At 32.5% G+C, this 23,236-nt stretch overlaps 1 protein-coding gene across 2 annotated transcripts in view; it reads left to right on the forward strand.

Moving 5' to 3' along the window:
* Positions 1–23,236, forward strand: part of Poxn (paired box pox-neuro) — a 153,117-nt gene that overhangs the window by 108,207 nt on the left and 21,674 nt on the right. For both annotated transcript variants that reach the window (XM_081742410.1, XM_081742409.1), the window contains exon 3: positions 3,488–3,708. In XM_081742410.1, coding sequence (XP_081598536.1) covers positions 3,488–3,708 — 221 coding nt within the window. The remainder of the gene's footprint in view (positions 1–3,487; positions 3,709–23,236) is intronic.

Raw genomic sequence — 23,236 nt, forward strand, 5'->3', positions numbered from 1 at the left:
TTGAAAGAAATGTCCATTCCTCTAAGGGAACTTGTGTTCTCGTTAGGACAGTTTGTCTCGTGTACGATAATAACTTTATATAATAAAGGATTTAATGACTCGAAGGCAAAAATGAACCTTAATTATATATATATATATATATAAGTGTTTTAGTTTAAAGTAGCTAGTTTTACGAAATATCTTCATTGGTGAGGCTATACGTCCTGTGTCCCATTTAACTTTAATTGCTTCTACTTAAAGGGTTAATACAACATATGGTTATTTCATCCAAGTTGCCCTTAATATGATATGTGGTTGTCTGCATGTATCATAATCTAACAAGGTTGAAAAATGGCTTAAAATAAGGGTTGAATGATAAACCAAGCGCGGCAGTTGTGTAAATTAGATATTTGTCTGTGGAAAGATATTTAAACCTCTACGCCCAAATGTTGGTTTCATTTCTCGGTGTTTTCTTATTTTAACGATCTTGCGTTTTGTATACGTACACTCATGTCCAAAATGATTGTCGAATATCTGTAACTGTCTTCTTGTAAGAATATAATTTGATAATGATTTTGCAGCGTACTTTTAATTCTGATACTGTGTGTATAATCGAGAAATGTATATTTGTGGTAAATTTCATAGGAAAAGAATTATAAATACGAAAATTAGAATGAGTAAAACAAAATGTTGCTAAATGGAGAAGAAAGTTTCATTTTCGTTTTGTTGTTCTTATTTACTGGTCTTTTGACATGAAATTTGCCACATATATTTGTCTTTGTCAATTATACACACTAAAATTATAAGAAGTAAAGGGCGAATTCGTTATCAAATTATATCCCTACAACAACATGTTTATAGACAAGCGACAATAATTTTGGACATGTAAATACTTGTGGTTTTTCCCCCAAAATATTTATAACCAGGTGTAACCTTTATAGTAATAATTTTTAGGTTTCATCCAATCTCTTTAGAGAAAGATTATTGTATTTACATTTCACATCCATTAGGTTGATAGGTCAATAATATAATATGACCTATAAGCTCTTTGAAATGTTATATATGTAAATAAGAAGCATTGTTCTTCACTAATCTTTATCAAATCATTTGTGATTTACACCATTAAGCAATTGTTACAACTCTATACTTGCGTTAAACTTTTTTTTTCATTCCGTCGCCAAATTTTCGTTAAAAAGCTTCTCTAATATCTTTGTACAACTTCATTTTTAGATCAAAACATCCAATATGTTTCAGGCAAAAATTTTATTGTAGACCTTATATCTGGAGAACTACATATAGGTAGCTAAACCCAAACTATCACTTAACTCAATATGACGTGCTTATTCCGTGAAAAATACGAAAACTCTATTTAGGGGCCATTCAAAAATGTTGTGGCCCCTGATCCAAAAATGCATCAAAAGATCCAATATATTTCAATAAAAAAATTCTTGTAGACCTTATATCTGGAAAACTACATATAGTGTAGCCAAACGCAAACTATCAGTTAACTCATTATGATGTGCTTAATTCGTAAAAAAAAAAAAAAAAAAAAAAAAAAAAAAAAAAAAAAAAAAACAACGAAAACTCGATTTAGGGGCCATACAAAAATTTTGTGGCCCCTGATCCAAAAATTGGCTAAGATCACTATCTTTTGATGAATTTTTTTGGATCATTTCTAAAATTCTTGTCCCAAATAGAAATCTTTTGATCCATTTTTGGGATAATTCCTAAAATTCTTGTTTCAGTATACTATCATTAACCTGTGTTGTATGTACACTATAATTTTAATTTTTACATTTTCATCATACAATTGTTATGCTTTTGCTTGTATTTAATTTTCTACATACCTTCATCAAATTATAAAACTCTTGCTATAACTTTATTGTATATTTATTAAACTTTATTGTATATTTATTTATATTTATTTGTGGTGCTTCCTTCAAAGATTCATTGTACTTCCATTAAAGTACTGGGTTAAATCTTTAAAACAATTTATATCAACTAAACTAGTCCAGAAACAATATAATCAATTATTTGACATTTTAAAATAATCTTATATCTGTATCTTTCATAGAGGACATATTTAAGCATCAGAGAATAATGCTGCTTTACACTATTTCACTGTTTTATGGAAATATAATTTTTCAGTTTCCTTTAGTCATATAGTGTAACTATCCCCGGTCAAGTAAGTTTGTGGTAGACAACACCGTGTCCAGTTTTCTTTCCAGAGTACTCCCGTTTCCTCCCACACTATCATTCCACCGATCATTCTAACATCATTCACTTGTCTTCATCATCCATCTCCCTTTCCCTATCAAGGGTATAATCGTTAGGCGTTAAATTTATTTTTTTTTTACTTTTAAAAATCTATCTATCTATTAAAACTTAATTTGGTACTCTATTTAATTGAGATTTGTTGCAACTACTATCAAAAGTGAGATTCTATAAATACATAATTTACTATTAAATTTATATGAGATATGTTGTGATTACTTCAAAGAGCAAAAATCTATAACAATATAATTTAGCACTGATTTTCTGAAATTTTTTTACGATTGCTTTTGATGTATGAAAATTTAATCAAGTATCTGTGTAGAATTTATTAAGATCACTATCAGAAACGAAAAAATATATAAACGTGTAATCTACTTCTATTTCTTTATGATACTTGTTGCAACTGCTTCTAAAGACAAAAATCTATTTAAAAAACTTTACTTAATACTGTTTCTATGTGAGATTTATTACAGTTACTTCAAAAAAGCAAAAACCTACACAAATATAACTTAATTTTGTATTGCTCTTAAGATGTAGACGATATTAAAAGAAATAATCACCCGCAGGCTAATGTTTTTCTGAAAACAAAAGAATACTTGGTTTACGAGCGAACACGCGCTGAACTTATAGAATAGAGTGGGAGAAATATAAGGATATACTCATAATGATGGGTTGTCTTGACACAGATAGGGTTCTTGTTTTTGTGTATTTGAATTACTTCAGCTGGAGAGTTGAAGATCGATCGTCAACATTTTGGTCAAATATCTGAATTTCCAAATTATCTCTATAGCAAATAGTCTTGCCTCTGGGTATCAAATTCAAACATAAATTGCATATTAGAGTAAAACTTGAAACGTCAATAATATACACTATTCCAGAAATAAAATACACACGAACTTCGTAAGTCATTAAATAATTAGTAATTAAACAGGGAAGCTCAATGGTCCCAGTGCTCACCTCTTATGAGAGAGATCCTTGGTTCGATCCTTGACCATGCGAGTTTGTGGTGGACAACATCACGCCAATAGATTTTCTCGAAGTTCTTCCGTTTCCTCCTACATTTTCACCCCACAAATTCCATCATAATCGTTAATTATCCGGCTCTTTTACTCTAAAGGTATAATCGTGGTACGTTAAATTAAAAACTTCAATTGCTCGGTAAAAACAAATAACACATAATTATAGTAAACAATATATTAAATATATATATTTTTTCAATTTGTTTTCTTTGTAGGTCAGGCTGGGGTCAACCAGCTTGGAGGAGTCTTTGTAAATGGAAGACCATTGCCAGATTGTGTTCGTCGTCGCATCGTTGAATTGGCGCTAATGGGTGTGAGACCATGCGATATCTCGCGGCAACTTCTAGTGTCACATGGTTGCGTGTCCAAGATTCTCACAAGGTTTTATGAAACTGGATCAATCAGGCCAGGTTCAATCGGTGGAAGTAAAACCAAGGTAGGTCTTTTTAAATAAATAAATAAATATATAATATTTTGATAAAGCTTTAAGTGAAATGCTTACTTCAAGAACAGTTAGATGATAGATCATGTGACTGAAATGATCACATGGGATTATGAATAATATATTTCAACGTTTATGGACCACGAGCAAATTAAAATATCTGGGATTTTTTTGTTTGTTTGACGAATAACTCTAGTCTAGGCCTTGTATCAAATATTCTGATGTCAGACGAGAACAAGAGATTCTGTTCGCAAACGTCTTTAGATTAACCATTATATCATGAATAAGAATCACTCAATCCCCTTGCCAAAATGCAAAGCTGCAAAATAAAATCAGTCAATTGTAGAGCACCGAGTATCACTTGTGAAATTTCTTGTCTTGAGAGCAACACTACATACAATATACACTTTTACAAATATATTAGGCTGGTCCTTCTTTTATATTTTTCGACTTCCAGTGTGTTTTGAGTCTCACTCCTAAAATGATTCCATACCATTCCAATGTAAGCCAAGAGAAAAATTAAGCCAATCGAATAATATTAAATTATGCCCCAAGTATTCTCAAGTTTCCAAAGCATTTACAATATTACTTATAAAATATGAAGCAATCGTACCTTGTAAGTTTGGAAAGACAATTGTAAATTAATAAACATATATTCTGGTAGTAATAATTATTAAATTATTAGAGATAGCTTGGAAATAACGTCAGACGCGAGTTTGTAGTTTAAAAGAACCCCAAAACATATCATATAAAACCCCTTCCTATTAAAAATTTTGGACCTGAATCTAAGAAAATTATTCATTGTAGCTTTGGAAAATTCAGGATTACTAATAAAACTCCAACAGACCAAAGCAGTATATATATTTTAAGATTATATATTTGTGTTACAGTTTCGGCTATGTAACATAGCCTTCCTCAGACACATTATGAGAGAAATATCCAATTTTGACAGCTTATACCCAATCAGAATGCAAGACACGCCCACTTTCTCTTTATAAAATGTAAACTTTTAATTGGATATTTCTCTCATAATGTGTCTGAGGAAGGCTATGTTACATAGCCGAAACTGTAAAACAAATATATACTTTTAAAATATATACACTGCTTTGGTCAATTGGAGTTTTATTAGTAATCCTGAATCTAAGATGGCGGACTTCAAGATGGGCTTCATGATGGTACTACACAATAATAGATGTGGTTCTCCGATATTACTCCTCTCCAAGGTGAGCGTTCCTCGAGTTTGATTCTCGGTGGGAATACTCGGTAGAAAAAGTGTAAAAATTTTACTAAGCCAGCCATCCTGAGTGAGGTTTCCCACATTCACATCAGGAAAATGTCGGGATAGTACCTAACGTATGGATTCCAGGCCGCTTCTTTTCTTCGCCAATCCATTCTTCCTTCCCTTTCCTCGGATAGTGTGATCGCCGAGGGAAGTCATCCCTCATACGTGACGGGATAACATGGCCGTAGATATCGGAAGCTCGGAAATTTAATTCCTAAATCCTAAATCCCGCTCCAAGATAGATATAATGTTAGTCCCTCTAGCCATTCTAAACTTACAATATACCTTTGCATCATATTGTACATTGCAATGCACTCAAAACTTAAGGTAGCTTGGGGCACTATTTAATTGAGTTAATTTCTCAAATTGGTTACCTTTTTGGTATTGTAGGCTATAGAACCATTTTAGGGGGGAAGTGATATATATACGTCATAATACGAGTATTTCATTTATCGTAATTTTATTTTTCAATACCTAGTAATAGTTTGCTAATGTGAGACATCAATTATTCAGAAAAGTATTTTCATTTAGCACTTAAAATATATATATATAAAAACTTGTACTAAACACGAACAACATGCTAAGATGTCGGCGCTTTTTATGTTGTTATATATACCTCCCGAAGACTACCCAACAACAGAAGTATCTGGTTTCACCTTTATATCATTAATTACAACCGTTTAACTAACCTTCGCGAAACCAAAGCTGTCAGTCAGTCAGGCGTTTAGCATCACACAAAATTGTGGTTTGGTGGGGAAAAATTCTGTCGGTAAAACAGCCTTAAGAAAAGACGAGTTTGCATGCGAAAATTAATATCCGTCAACAGGTAAACAGGTTAACTGCTTTGTCTCACGAATTACATCTTTTATAGTAACCAACAGGATTCATAGATTAATTGCACTTAGCAACTTTTTGCTATTCTTCAACACCCCATGCAATTATATACTTAACTGTTGCGGTAATGATATGATTTTTTTTTATTATCAGGGCATTTATTCTATCCTAAATAGGCTTCTGTGCATATTAAGATGATTAAGTGTATTGTAGTCATCTTAGAGCTATTGTTACTACTGGATATAGCAATTTGAAGACGTTGAGAGAGCATTCTGAATATGATGAGGACCAAGAAAAAAAAACTTTTCGTACAAGTGAGTTTAGAAATATTTCCATAACATCAAACGATATATATACAACAAGCTTCTGATGTGCCTCCAACAAAATATAGAACTGAAGGTTGTCTGGCTACTTTGTATAATTTTTCTCCGGCTTAGATTCATCTTAAATTTCTTAGGCGTGGCTCCTTCTAAATGATTCTTTTTAACATAGAAATGAGTATCTTATTCATACGTTGTGGATTTATTAACATTTCAAAATAAAATAGATACAACGAATCCTTGGGTCACGAGCTAGTTTAAAAATAAAAGAAAAAAGTTAACATGTAGTATTTGGGTAGGTTAACATCTGGAGAAATTTTGAACTGCGTAAGACAATTCATAATACTTTTGAAAAAGTTCGTCATGCTATTATACACGGAATCATGATCTCAGCTGTAAGAGTTAGACACGGGCTTAAACTGTTTCGTAACGCTAGTCACGTACCGAAATGTTCCGCAAACCAAAAGTATTTCTCCCATTGGAATTAATATTCGGTAAATACACTTAATTCATTCTAGCCACAATAACACGGTACCGTTTTTTTTAATATTGTTTTACGTTCTTAACTTTTTATAGTGTTTCTCCCCCTCTGTGATTAAGAATACAGAAATGAAAAAAAAAATGATCTTTAATTAAAAACTAAATAATGAAAATATATATAATGAAGACTAAAACAATAGTATCTTTCCAGCATCTAGGCTATATGAAGTACGGGCCTACAGTTTAAAGTAGAATCCAAACCACCGTAATGCTTTTAAAGTTTCAAAGTTCTCCCACCGGAAATCGAACTTGGGACCTCATACACCAAAAGACGCGCGCACTAGCCACTACAAAAGCGGAAAGAAGTGGTTCTTACTGTAGATAAAAACGTCGAATAATGACTCGAATTTCATTCTAAGCAATAATTCCCGTTTAATTTATCATAGTTGGTGAAAAAGGGGTTGAATTCCAATCAATGAATCGACCAATGGAGTAATTATTCAAATTTATTTGAATTGTTTACTCAGATAATCAAGTCGAATAAGTATTGTATTCAAATACAATATTTGAATAATCAAAAACAAACTATGTAGCTTTAAATACAATATCTAAATAGGTATTACTCGAACTTCTTCAATGTCCTTAACGATATGAAGTACCTGTACTATTGGTTTCTATCGTAATCAATAAAACTAAATAAATTAAAATTTCGATACGTTACAAAGAAAACGAAAAATAATCCTCCTAATAAAGCAATGAGCTAAAAAGGAAAACCAAAATCGTGCAACAGGTATTCTATATTGTTAAGTAGCAAAAAGAGAACTTCGAAAATCGAAGTTTTTTTAAAAAAAAAAATTGACTATATCAGATGTATTTGTATATACTTGTTAGCAAAATACAGAATGAGTGCCATTTTATAACATTTCTTAAATCATCTGTTAAGTATGATCACGAAAATTCATCCTATCTTTAAATAATAGTTTATATATGTATTTTGTAGTAAACAATGTTAGCGTGATTTAATTGTACGTTTTCCGTCACTACACCTTCTAATTGTTTCTCACATCACCGAGATAGTAATTTAATTCAGTTGCTTTTATCAAAATCCGCAAGGTGGAAAATTGAATGTATTCACGCAATCAAACAGTAATAAACTTGATTAATTATTATTTTTATTCTTTTTTTTTTTTTTTTAGAGTTTAATCTGTTCTTTTGACTTATTTTCTCTATTCTTTAAGCATATCATAAAATGTGTTATTTGCTTTCAAACACTGACACTTGTAACGTATAGTAAAAACACAAAACGTGAGAAATTTCTAATTATTTTATTCGTAGATTGCCCTTGATTTTGTGCTTAGTAAAGTAATTACAGTTTTCATATGTATTTGTGTGTGTGAAGTATATAGATGGCGCGCATGTTTTGTAAAGCGGCATGATCGTGCATTTTCTAGATCGTGCATGCAATTAGTGACTTCAAAGGTGTAGAAATAAGAACTCAATTGTTGATTATTTTAATTTGCTTTATTTCTTCTTTTAGCCTATTTTGAAAATTGATTTTACCTTTTTTATTAAAAAAAAAAATCCTTTATTTTTAATTAAAGTCAGGAATTTTAGAAAAAAAGAGTATTCGGTTTTTAAAAAAAATGACTCACATCTGTTTAATTTGCTCACGGTTTTTGCTTGCCCACTGTCTAAAGAAATATAAAGTATTTAATCTTGAAACATGCAATAAACTGACACCTGTACTTGAAATCATAAAAAAAAACTACGACTTTTTTTTGTTCATGTTACTATATTCTTTAAGTAATATTTGTAGCTGGCGCTAGCGATTTTTTTAAAATGTCCCTGACAGCATTTCTCATCTCTAAAAAAAAAAAAAAAAAAAAAAAGTATTGCTTGGAAATAATTCGCGTGTCAGCTATCGTCTGATTTAGATTCTTCTGCGGAAACGTGAAGTTCCATTTACAAAGAAAGAAAAGGTCTTCAAGTAAGAATTCCTGTTAACCATTTGACTAACCATAAGCATGGGTTTTCCGATTCAATTGCATTAAAATTCTATCACTACGCAGTAAGGTAAATAAGAACAATAAGAAACAATATTTGAGAAAATACATTGCTTGGCAGAGTATTTTCAGTGTAATACTACTACTACTACTACTACTACTACTATTACTACTACTACTACTACTACTACTACTACTACTACTACTACTACTACTACTACTAATAATAATAATAATAATAATAATAATAATAATAAAAATCATGTTTCCTCTTTAGTCAAAGACAAAACGAAGTGAAATGAGACTTCGATTTCTTACCCATCGGTATCATAATCACCTTCAGGAAGTATTTTGACCACTCTCCTGTTTCATATATTTCATTGCAGAGTCGAAAAAAAATGCTTTCTTGCTCTTGTCTTCCATATTCTTAATGAGTTCGATTGGTATAGGGCCGCGGTGGCTCAGCGGTAGAGCGTTCGCCACTGGTTCATGGGGTCCTGGGTTCAAACTCTGCTCCCGCCAAGTGAACTTTGTGGTGGACAAACACCGTGTGCGTGGGTTACCTCGGGGTTCTCCCACTTTCTTCATTCCGCCAGTTCATTCATTTCTCATCATGACCCTCTCCTTTAGCCTGGCTGGCATAACCGTGGGACGTAAGACTCAAAGATTTCATTTCATTTTTCGATTGGTATATTATCTATCCCTTTTGCTCGATTGCCTTTTCATTCCAAATCTCGCATATAGCTTTTTCGAACTCGTCCCGAAGAATACTAAACCCTTTATCACTCTCACGCACTTCATTTTCTGCTTCAATATCTAGGCTACATTATCTATTCCTACTCTCATATAAGTCCTCAACATATTCTTTCGATCTTCCTAAGTCTTCACTTCTCTCGCTGACTACCTTCCCATTCTTATTTCCTACAGTCATAATTATACAGTGAAACCTCTACTAACGGACACCTCTATAAAGCGGACACCTCCCTTAACGGACATATTTTGCATTCTCCAAACACTGGAATAGGAAAAAACATTGGCAAACCTCTCTAAAGCGGACACTCTCTAGTACGGACACGGACAGTCTTTTCTGTCTTTTATAGGTATTATTTACCTCCGTATTACGGACACTTTCTCTAGAAATATGTTGAAAAGTGTAGTACGGACACGGACAGTCTTTTCTGTCTTTTATAGGTATTATTTACCTCCGTATTACGGACACTTTCTCCAGAAATATGTTGAAAAGTGTAGTAAAAATACATTTTTAGTAATTCATAAATGTGTCACCAAGGAAGCATTGTGACAACATTTTGCCCCTCAACTGTCTGCTCAGCAACCCAGACGAAGCGTCTCTGTTTAACAACACTCTTATGTCATTTGCTTGCATCCCACTCGCACCCAAGCTGTTTTAGACACAAAAGTGATTGACAGTTGCCCACCGTTAGGGATGACACGTTATGCTACTGTCCCGTTGGAGTCTCTAACCAACCAGAAGACAAGTTTAGTAATTTTTGCCCTCAGGTATGTATATTGTCCCAAAAAGGACACTTCAGGACTGCAATTACCCCACAAATTAAAGCGCCATACTGAAAACAAAGGAAGTACTGATAAGCGTAAAGTGCACAGAATTATAACATGTTATTTCCGTGTTGTACCTCGAACATAGAGTATTGGATGGCAGAGGATAATGCATGTAATATTCGTAAATACGTGATTCATGCAAAAATATTTGTTTCAAATTGTATATTAGGAATTTACATAACAAAATACTGAAACCTCTTGAAGGCGGACACCTCTCTATAGCGGACAATTTTTGATTCCCCACGGCTGTCCGCTTTAGAGAGGTTTCACTGTATCTCCTTGTTTGCTCCGAAGTTCCATAGATTTCACCTCTTTGTACATTTCCTCATATTTTCCAACCGTTTCTAATATCTTCTGTATCCTCACATTTTCCTTTTGTAAAACTTTCCCCTTTCTCTGTCTGTTTCCCTTCGTAACTCATTGTTTAACTTCCTGTATATCTTTCTACTCTCTTCTGTATTAGCCTGTTTTCACGTCTTCTTTTCCCTCATTTTCTACATTTGTTCTATAATCCATAATTTCTTATCCATTTTGTGTTCGCGGTGACCTACTACTTCTTCTGCAATCTGCTCTATGCAAAGTTTAATATACTTCCATCATCTCTTACTACCTGCACGTGTCCTTTCATTGTTTGAGTATTTTTCTTCGAATTTTCCAACTAGAAAATTTTTTTAATTTCAAATTTTCAGTATACAATATCCTGTTGAATACTTTTTTTCTGCCTACACTTTTCAGTTGAATATGCACTTCCGCCACCATAAAGTTATGATAAGAGAAAATGTCGGCCCCGGGAAGAATCTTCGCGTTCTTCAAGCTATTTCGATACTTGTTATGAATCATAACATAGTCTATCTGATTTCTTCGATCGTCTTTTAAGGATTTCCATGTATGTCTTCTTCTCTTGTGCTGATTAAACCAAGTGTTTCCAATTACTAGTGAATTCTGTCTACAGAAATTGACCAGTCATTCTCCTCTTTCTTTTCTTTCGCCTAAACCATTCTTACCTACGACACTACTTTCCTGTTTTTCTCCCACAACTGCACTGAAATCTCCCATTATAATTACGCATACATTCTTCTTCTCTGTCTATATAATTCCTTCCATTTTCTCATAATTTTCCTGTATTTCTTCAGTTGTATGCAAAGTTGTCGGTGTGTATGTCTATATCAGCACTAGATCCTTCGTTTTTCCTTTAATTCGTAACTCTATTGCCAACAAATTCTAATTTAACTTCCTTCTCCTTTAAGAGCATAACAAGAATTATTTCTATACCCCATTATGGCCAACCTTACCATTCATTACCTGAGTAAAACATTCTATATCCTTCGCTGTTCAACACCTCATTACCTTTCCATCTAACTTCACATACTCCTACCAAATCTAGATTATTTTGTTTCATTGTAAACCATACCTTCTGGATTTTACGCAGAAAAATATGTTACAATCTATGTTAATGAGGTATTGGTGGAAAGTATAAACATTGTTATAAAGGTGTACTCAAGAATTTGTTAATTTTCAGTAAAATACCCTTACCTTTGAAAGTTCGAAGAAAATTCACAGAAACCTCCTTAGAGAACTATATAAAACCTAAAATTTGGAACAGTATGGTTTCTAGGCGAGAATTGCATCAAGACATAAAAAAAAAAAACTTTTTCGGCATTTAGGGGTCATGAAAGGTGTAAAATACGTTGAAATCTCGAAATTGATTTGTTTTACCAATCACAATAATGTTTCTTCTTTCTTATCGTTGCTTAAAAGTAAAATTGATAAAGTGTTTGTGAAACTGTGTTGAGAATAGCGACAGCCATGTGAAGCATTCTGTCGCATTAAGGTAATATATTGTCCATCAGCTCACGCATTTGTTTCATAAGTTATAGAATTTCTGTTAGTCTATTAGCTGAACTTTAAAAAAGAAAATAGTTAATAGACCGCACCTGATTCTTTGAAGTTATTATGTAATGAGGAAAATTAAAACATAGAAATTTCAGAAAATATAATTTGCAATTAAATATAATTGCAATTAAAGGAAAATCCCATATTTTTACATTTATATCATTGGTTTCTTGGTAAATGTATTAAACATAAGCTTTTATTCTTATTTGTATAACATATTAATTTATTTTAATTACTATTTTCTTGGAGATAATGTTTATAATTAATTCTTTAATAACTTTGTTTTTTGTTGTTCTAATAACAATAATTTTGCTACGGTAACTTTGTACCTTCTAATTAAGACATTATTGCACCTTGTATTCTTTATTGGAAAACTAATTTAAAATTAGTTTGCAAGTGTTAAATCTTGCAGCGGAAATTGTAAATGAATTTAATTAAAAAATCTTAAGAAAAACAAGTCCGAAATACGCTACTACGCAGATGATGTCTCTATTTATTTTCAAGAGTGCTACGAATGCAATTCTATGTATATATAGATATATATATGTGTGTGTGTGAACATGATGTTCAAGTACAATTTTGTTCAGCTATAGTGTGTATTTATTAAATAAGTTAATATGAGTAATGTAATTACTTTCACGAATATGTTAACTAAATATATACCTAGAATTTGATATAGGTGGCACTGAATGCTATGTAATTTTGGATTATTATTATTATTATTATTATTATTATTATTATTATTATTATTATTATTATTATTATTATTATTATTATTATTATTATTATTATTAGCTGAACTTATTTGTAAAAGTATTATGCGTCACTTGGTTGTTTCTTTTGGTTGACTAAATTGAACATAGAGTCTAGTCAGCAAATTTTGTACATTAAGAGCGCAAAATTAACAGGTCCCTGAAAATAAGATTTGGTTATATATGATCAAAAGACTGTCAAGCAACTGTGTAGGGACTGTCAACATCAAATAATAGCTATCAGTACTGACCATGACGAATTTTAAAGTATTATAAGGCTGATATCACAGTTATTATTATTATTATTATTATTATTATTATTATTATTATTATTATTATTATTATTATTATTATTATTATTATTATTATTATTATTATTATTATTATTATTATTGAAAATGCAATAAAACTTGTTCTTCTACTTTCCATTGATACACCTAGGGAGACAGGCTAGGGAGATAGACGATTAATGAAATTGAAAATAATCAGTAGAATGGACCCACTAAAACTTACATACATGGCGTTGTCCATCAGAAACTCATGTGGCTGGGAATCGAATCTCGCACTCCTTGCACTAGTGATGGATGCTCTACCTATGAGTAAGGTTGCCATAATTTTTTGATCCAAAATACGGACAAGCCTTAAAATGACGACCTATCAAAGATACGGTGCCCAAACACAAAACAAATATTTTGAAATTTTTTACCTAAAAGTCAATTTTTTAGGTTATCACACAATTGTTTACTGTAATCGTTAAAACACTATTGGAAACTAACGTGTTTTATTCTTTTTTCATTAACACAAATATAATAAATCATACCATTAAATTACGTATATCAAATCTAACCAATAGAACCCTGGAATGGAAAACTGAGACATTTTTTAAAAAACTACTAACCTACTTTATGAATAGTAACTAAAATATAAGTTTAATGATGGAAACACAATTCTTTTCGCCCGAGATTTTAGCGATTCCCGACTCGAAAATTTTCGGACAGCTCCAAAAACTGTCAAATACGGACATTTTCCTATTTCATGCTTTGTACGATACGGACACGGATACAGATCCAAAAGTACAAACAGTCCGTACAAAATATGGACATATGACAACCCTACCTATGAGTCATCTTGTGCCTTTCCAGTGCTTTTTTTTTTTTTTTTAATTGTGGATCAACACAGAGTACCACTCAAACAGCAACACGAACTATTATTATTCAAATAATTCAATTTGTATCCGGCCCGGCATTTGCTTTCAAGTGTGATATCACATTAAATACACTCCATATAAATCTCAGATGAACACTCATATGTTTAGATTTCTTCATGAGCATAAATGGCATAACTCGTATAAATGCCCTTCGATGCCACTGAGTTCTGTATTATTTCAAATCTTTTATTAGGGACAAATATAGGAAAACTTGTGTGGAAAAAAGGAGAACTAAAGACCCGTGAACTGTGAAAAGCTACCTGGACGACTGGAAGCTTTAGAAAGAGTGGGTATGGAGAAGAATGGAGAGAATTGGCTGGGTCTAACTGAAAACGAATGAGAGGACGTTACAAATGGTGTGGGAGAAAAAGAACAATTTTAAATATTATTAAGAAGAGGAAGATAAATTGGTTAGGACATTGACTGAGAAGGAGCTGTATCATGAGGGAACGTTTTAGATGGTATATTGGCAGGAAAGAGAGGAAGGGGGCGAAGGAGACTACAATTAATGGACGATATCAAAACAGAGAAATCGTAAATGAAGACTAAGAGGTTAACTGAAGATTGTGGAGCATGGAAGCTTCTGAGTTGCGGCAAGTGACCTGCCAATAATGGCACAATAACTATGATGATGATGATGATGATCAGGTGTAGAAAGGTGATTTAGTTAGAACTTAACTTTAGGCGACTTTGCGGAGGTCGAAGAAAGCACGTCTTAAAAAGGCACACAGACAGGCAGGGTAAATATCTAAAAAGGATTTTGGTTGACCAAACTCCTTAAAAAGACGAATTTTATGTGAACTGGTTAAATAACCATAGTTAATAAATATGGTGCGACCGAGAGAGTTATAATATGAAATGCTCGTTACTTTATAATGCAGCGTTTCCCAATCGGCGTGCCGCGGCACACTGGTGTGCCGTGAATGGACCGCTGGTGTGCCGCGGGGAAATCGAAACAAAATTATTAATTCTATAAAAATCAAATTGCAAGACATAAGGGAAAATGTATATTTGTATTTCACATTAGTATGAACCTCTACTATGAATGTACAATTTTGTTTCATACCGTGTTACTCTTGTGTACAATTTTAATGTTGAAAAAAAGTATTGGTTATCATTGTTGTGACTATTGTTGCTCCTTTATTGTTGCAGACTATTTCGTAACTTGAAAATTTAAAATATCATTCAATACTTTCGACAAAGCAAACATGCACACAAATTATCTACATTTGTGTTTTAAAAGTAAAAGAGATTTGTTTTTCCGTTCGTTATTTAGTGATCAATCTTCTTAGTGAAAGGTTGGATACAGTTTTCGAAAAAGAAAGCGTAGTTTTTAAAACCAGAGTGCAATATTTCATTGAATTGTTTTCTATTTTTAAATTAGAATGAAAAGTAAGCATAATGATTAACCACGGGGGAAAACCAGTGATCGAGCTTTCTTCTCTGTGAGAAGATCATTAATTAGAAAAAAATACCACGGCATTTTATATTTACAAATAATAATATTTATGAGTGTGCCGCAAGAATTCAAGTTACACCCGTAGGGTGCCGCAAGTTGAAAAAGGTTGGGAAACGCTGTTATAATGCGTTCTTTTCGCATAGAGTAGCCCTGATTGATTTTTATCTAAAAGAACACATTTACAATACATGGCCGATTTCCCTTCGCGATGAGTTTCTTTGGGTCATGCATCTCCTTTACTCCCGTGTAGTTGATGCCTATGCTATGAAGTCATTACAAGCAGCAATCTGGTAGTAGTTAACACAGGTGCTACACATAATGGCAACCCTGACTTCTCACTAAATAATAACTTCAGGACATCAAGCGAAGAAAACTTCAGAACCACAAAAGAAAAATTTCAACTACAGAGTACTTGTTCAAGCGGAACAAATTCATTATTATCCCTACCGGTTCTCGCTCCGCTCCGTCCAGATTCCTGTATCAACTGAACCATACATGAGAGTATGTGTGTGTGTGTGTGTGTGTGTGTGTGTGGTATACCTTATATACTGGCCCGATCGACCGCTGTGCTTTGCGTGTCAGGACCCCACTCAGACAAAATTTAGCATTGATGTGTGAAATTGTATAATTGTACGACATTTTGTTATGGTTCAAATGCCATGAATACAAGAGATTTTCCACATACAAACGGAAATACGAAAAAAAGAGAAAATCAGGGAAGATAATAATGTTTTTATAACTGAATAAAAGTTGTTTTTCTTTGAATTAATTAAGAAATAGGAAGAATCAAGCTTAAATGTTTTCTTTCCTTTTTATTGTTGTTTTTTTTGTGTAGTTAAGTCTATTACAGGTGCCACACAAGATAGCTCACTGTTGAACACTTAATGAACTTGATAGTTCATATAACCTAAAATTATTTAATTAAGTTGTAAAATGATATCACTGCTATTAAAATATTACAATTCATAACAAAATTATTTTGACCTTTATTACAGGCTACACTGTAAAAAAAAAAAAAAAAAAATCATAGGTAAATTTACAAAAAAAAAAAAAATGTCAATCTGTTTGCCAAGTCTCTATGTAAATCAATTTACATCTATAAAGTAAAATTACTGATATGAAATTTTGTAAAATTACATTTTTATCAATAAAAATATTATATTTTCTTGTAAATTTACCGTAAATTTGTAAAAAAAACCCAGCAAATTTTGTTATTTAATCTAAGGAAATGTATATCAACTTACAAAATGGGTAAATGATTTTACATTGATATTTGGCAATTAAACTACATTTTTTCCGGTGTAGTATACATACGTATTTTTAAAAAAATCCTTATCTCCAATCAGAGAAGATTATGACCCACTAGGTATACATCTCCACTTGCCTTATGATGTGGAATTGCATCGAAACTCTGTGCCCTTTCCTCCCTCTTCCGGGAATCAGTACCTCAAAGCTACACGGTAAAGCACAATACAATAATGAACAATTCTACGTCTTCTTTATCGCCGAGCGAAGTAGCTCAAGTGGGAGCATTGGCATCGTATTCGAGAAGTCGTAGGTTCGTTTCCCACTGCCAACCATCCTGACTGGGGTTTTCTAATCTTTTCCTCAATCCTATTAGCCCAATGCTGGGGATAGTACCTGTTAAATATGCCCTGGCCAATAGTTTCCCAAATCCTTTCCTTTGTTATTGTCGTTAAATATCCAGTATAGAATGACCTCTGAGCTGTATCAGGTGATGATTAAATAAATAAATATCATTAATATAATTGTCCATACAAAGTTCTAAACAAACTAACATTTCTGTAAATTTTATCAAACAATCCAAATTCAACTAAAGGAATCTATTAGGAATTTTAATCATGCCTATAGTTTGTTTGTTGCATATCCATTCTCTAATCAAATGTTTCAATGGAGAATGATTTGTGTTTTCAGGGATTATTCCTAAACAAAATTTGCTATATGAACTTTTAGGATCTTTTTTTTTTTTTTTTTTTTTTTTATCCAGATAATTTTATTCTATATGTTCAAGAAATTTCTTTATTTTAAAACCATTCCAACCACATAGCTTTTACCTGTACACTGGTCAAAATAAAATTAATTCTAAACAGACGAAAACAAATACGGCTTATTAGTAGTAAGTGATGTAACTTGTGAAAGGGAAAGCAACTGGCGCCCATTTAAGCTCTCCAACGTTCAAGGGGGGAGGGGGAACCAACTTCAAGATAAATAAAATGAAATAAAAGTAATATAAGGTGCTGTTGCTGTCCCATCATCTGAATATAATACGAATATGTCTTCGTAAAATTATATTCTAATATTCTAATCTGAGTGTACTTCAGTAAAACGCAACTGGAGCCCTAGAAGTAATATAAATGTTTATTAAGAATTTAAATTCTAGCGGAGCCGAAATTTCATATTTTTCTAGGGTTACCATATATTAATCCTTGACCCTCCAGGAAAATTTCCAAGTTATAGCTCTGCTTATTGGAATTAATATGTTTTGGCATCAAAGTATGACTGGCTTATCTCAGTTACGTTTTTAAAGATATAAATACATTTGAAAAGCCTGGTTCCTTGTTCCTGGTTTACAATACCTTGAAAGGCATAAATTTTCAAAACCTTTTCATATCCCACCATTCTTTTTAACCCGTGCAATTCTAAGACATTACGTTTGTTCCAGTACCATGAATCATGATACATTATCAAATTATTTGGTGAAACAATGTCAAAAGATGCATATTATACTGTAAATTCTTTGATGTTATTTGATTCTGGGAAGTTATTGCTATAAAAACACACACGGGACATTTTTTTTGTTTCCAATAAGATATAAGTTTGTGTAAAACCAAAAATTCTACTGAAATATGTTGTAAGATCCATAATGAATAAAAATGCCCATACCATTTTAAATTATATATATTTTATATTTACTCTACCTGTCTGTTTGTCCGTCCGAGAGACACAAAATCTAAAGAAGGATTTGATGGATTACCGTAAATTTTGTCCGGGACATAGAGTGTGAAAGGTTGAGAATACAGGTCGTTGATAAACGTGATCCATCCAGTTGAGCCCAAGATATGGATAGTCCAAAATCGATTTCCCATGTATTCCTATGGAAGTCGAGAAATTACTGATATTATCCTTGCTTGTTAGACTACCAGCAGTGCTGTTGGAATTAGCTGATTAGTAGATCGTTTGCTCCACGGTGGATGTCTGTACTTGTTATTGTGAGAAGAAGATTGCAACATTCACTTTTGTTTTTGTTTATGTATATGTTATGTTATTCAAATGTCCGACACTGTCAGAAATGCAATTAATTTTAACTCTCAACTCAATAAAGGTGTATACTGCACAATAAAGATAGTTCGTGTTACATTGTAGAGATGCAAGGAAAAAGTAGGTTTTGGAGACAGACAGAGGTTTCTCCCCATAAAAGCCGGATTTTTTAAAAAAGAAATGGAAATTTTGAGTTTATATGATTTTTCTTGTTCAAGTACCACTATTGTTTTCCTGTAGTTGACTCTACAATTAAGAAAGTGCGTTTGCAACATCCAATACTTGTAAAATCCAGGCTCAGTCCGGAGCTGGCTCTCTTGATTTGTTTTCAAACTAGCATTGAAGTTGTTTCCAGCAAGTGTACGTTATGCAACCACCATATCATAAATGTTGTTTTGGCTGCCTATCCACCTTATCAAGTCCCTAAATGTTATACATTTTGATATATCATATGTGTTTTACTGATCTGATACTCTGAATATTTTTTTGAAAAATAAAATAAAAAATAAAAGTTTTTCTTATTATCTGTTACAGTTTATGTTGTATGGCGATAAATGTTGAAACAGGAAGTGTCTAATTTTAACTACTTCCTGTTTGATAGAGCTTCAACGGAGAAAATGGAACCTATTCTTGAGACGATTAATCGATTTCAGAAACCTATTTCGATATCTTTTACCGTTTTTGCTCTACATAAATCAATATTGAAACCAGTAGCAATAGTAAATTTGAACTCCTTCTGTTTTCGATAGCGTTGTTATTATCTTGAGACGCAGAATCGTTTGCGAAAACCCGCTTTTTGCTATCTATTTATTCTCTAGTGATAAACGTTGAACGGGTATTGAAATTAGAAGTAATAGTAGATTTGAACTACTTCCGGTTTTGGTACACTGTAAACAATTCCGCTCACATTTACTGACCGATTAGCGTCAATTCAGGCTGCCAACCGATTACCCTAAAATTTACGGTATTAGTGTTAAAGTTATTGTAATAGGGCATAAGTACACCTTTTTATGACCTATAACCATAAATTTTACAGTAATTCCGTAAATTTTAGAGTAATAATTTGGCAGCCAGAATTGACGGTAATCGGTCAGTAAATGTGGCCATAATTGTTTACAGTGTAGAGTGTGAGTGGATAGTCATGGTATGTTACCTTGTGACACTAAATCGTGTGCAAAAATAGCTTCTCGCTATCTTACCGTTTTCGTTCTATAGTGATAAACGTTGAAACCAGAAATGGCTAATTTGAATCATTTTCGGTTTGAATAGGGAGTTAACTTAGAAGATAGAGCCTGTTCTTTCGAAGGTGAATCGATTGAGAAAACAATTTCTCCATATCTCTTCCCATTTTTTGCTCTGATACCAGCCGACAGACGGACGAAAGGACGGACAAAGCTGCTCTATAAGATTATCGACACTTATGCATAGCATAGTTTGGAAGTCTAATAAACGTGCATTTTTCCAGTAGCTTCTCAACAAATTCTGGCAAAATTCCAATACCTCAATTGCTCCTTTGCCTGTAGATGATCAGAAATAGGTGTGTCTCGAATTAAAATATAAAAGAAACTAGCAAATCATGTTTTAATACGGTCTAAAGACAGTTATTATATCATATTGAATACCAAATTATGTTTAGGAGAAAGTATTTTGAATAATGCATTATTTACAAATATGTACAGAGTTGCCGCTTGATTTCAGAGATAACCTAATTGTCTAATGTTACCTGTCTTTGCATGAATAAGAAGAAAGACGTTTAAAAACTTTTTAAAAAAATCTTCGTCACACATGATTTCGTAAATCTCTATCAAATGCCTTAATTTATGATAGAAAAAATTGCAAGAAAGATACTCTCTTAATAGCTGCACAAAAACTCACTTAGCATACTACGTGCAAAACCCCAATTTACAATAGACCAAAAATACAGAAGAATAATGAAAGTGTATTTTCTTTCCATTGCTTATGATCTAGCATAGCTATATCACAAACGACGAAGATTCATATAAAACGCTATTATCCAATCCACGAATAAAGGGAAATGGAATAGAAAGTTATAATTAGTAATTGACAGTATACAATCACTTTCAAAAAACTAATCTCCTCTTTTAACTGCTGATATATATATATATATATATATATATATATATATATATATATATATATATATATATATATATATATATATATTCAAAATGTCCCATGAAAAACATTTAAACCAAATATTATCATTCAAGTTACCTTCTAAGCGTTCTCTTCTATATTTTTGTATCAAGGATTATAGCTGTTTGTGAAGGTTTTGAAAGACATCTGGATGAAGATAGCTTCTAAGCATTTCTCTCTTTATCCTTGTATTAAGGATTATAGCGATTATAGCTTTTGGTGCTGGGCTCCTACCACATGATAAACGAAGATAAAAAAAATATATAGCTTCTAAGCGTATTTTTTCATATCTTTGTATTAAGGATTATAGCTGTTTGTGAAGGTTTTGAAAGACATCTGAATGAAAATAGCTTCTAAGCATTTCTCTTTTTTATCCTTGTATTAAGGATTATAGGGATTATAACTTTTGGTGCTGGGTTCCTACCAGGCCCTTATCCATGGGAGGTCTAGTGAGCCGGGCCTCCCAAAATTTTTACCGGCCCCTATAAAATTTTCACGATAGGCTTGCAAATGAACCTTAATATGGTGATAAACTATAATATGGTTGGATCGGTCCCCCTAACTTCTATCGCCTCCCCCCCTACATTTTTGAGCTGGCTGCTGGCCTGGTTCCCACCACATGATAAAGGAAGATAAATATATAGCTTTTGGCGTTGCTTTCCGAGTACACAACAAACGAAGACAGGGAAACTAGCTTCTAAGAATTTCTTTTGTATCTTTATCTATCAATAACTGAATCTTCAGAGTTGCTTATCCAGTTCATGAGCGATGGAAATAAGGAAGGTAATTTGAAATTTCCTATTTTTGTTGTGGATTTTCCACTTTATTATCAACATTCATAAGAAAGGTAACTTTTCTGACGGTGACTTCAAACTGTAACTTTGACTCAGAGTGTTTTAAGCTTTTGTTTTCCTTAACTAGAAAATGATAGAAGAAGAGAAACAACAACTTTATATCTTTTCTGTGCATGTCACAACTGCTGTGAGGCTACAAAGTGTTAATTAATAGAGTAACAAAATCATAAAAATGTAGATAAGGTTGTAGTGTACATTTGAATAATACTTGGTTACAATTGACATCTTGTCTACAAGAGCAAGAGTATAACATATCAAATGTTACCTGAGGTCTGTACAAAGAAGGAAATAAAGGGTGAATGGTGTAAAAATATAGGATACCTCAGTATACAGGGATATTAATGATGTGCAGGATAAAGCTTAAAGAAGAAAACACACACACACACACAAATGAAAACGCTGAAGGGTATACCTTAACTTGGGTGGCGATGTAATGACACCCCTTCAGGAAATGTAGGAATTTGGACAGAAACTGGAAGGCACACCGACAGAATTAAGGGTAGGCACAATTATGGAAAACACAAAAATATAAACCAAAAAGAAAGAAAGAAAATAGAAACAGTGTGTTCCAAAACAAGAATTTTTTTTTTTTTTTTAATGATATTGTGTTGTGTGCGTTTTCTACCTGTAGGCTACTGGTGTGTACCCATTGTTCCGTGTTTTAAGTCTTCTGGGCAATTGTGACGGATTATGGTATTGCTGCTGTAAAGAGAATAGTCGAAGACAAAGGGTGGGAAGTATTTTAGATTTTTTTTTTTTTAGACCACTGTTGTTCACTTTGATTGTTGAGTTTTCGTTTGTGGTACGTGCTTTTTAATAGTTGCACCTGCTCCTTCGGGTGGTGGTAGCTTATAGCAGTTAGCTATATTAAGTAGATTTTCGCTTAATGTTTTTTGATGTCCAGTCTTTACCTTAGGGGTAATTTGGCCAAAGTCTTTTTTTTTTTTTTTTTTTTTTTTGGTGGCAAAAGGTCTTACTTATCCTATAGGCTACACAATGAACACGTGGACTTATTAAATCAAAGAGTAAAAAAATAAGTAAAAATAATACAAGAAGAAATTGTAGACAGAGCACACGCTAAATGTATGACGTAGGAAGACAATTATTAACGACATGTACGTTTTTTGTTGTTGTTGTTAATACTGCTTAGTCTAAATCTTTCGTGTGTTAAAACTTGTCTATACGTTTGTAAGCAGCTGCACTACTTCACATATATCAACATTGTGTGTATGTGTGTGTGTGTATGTATAAGTAAACCTACTCCAATCATTTATTCATAGTTTTTTTTTCTTTTATTTGGTCTAAGCGACTGAATAACGTATACTAATCTAGATAAGATGAATTTTCTTTATTAAAAAAAAAAACGTAGATGGCAAGATTTTAACTTAGTTTTGCAAACCTTTTTTTGGTTTTATTATAGATGC

This window comes from Thermobia domestica, chromosome 16 (genome assembly GCF_964235325.1).
Source record: "Thermobia domestica chromosome 16, izTheDome1.hap1.1, whole genome shotgun sequence".
In the NCBI taxonomy this organism is placed as follows: Eukaryota; Metazoa; Arthropoda; class Insecta; order Zygentoma; family Lepismatidae; genus Thermobia; species Thermobia domestica.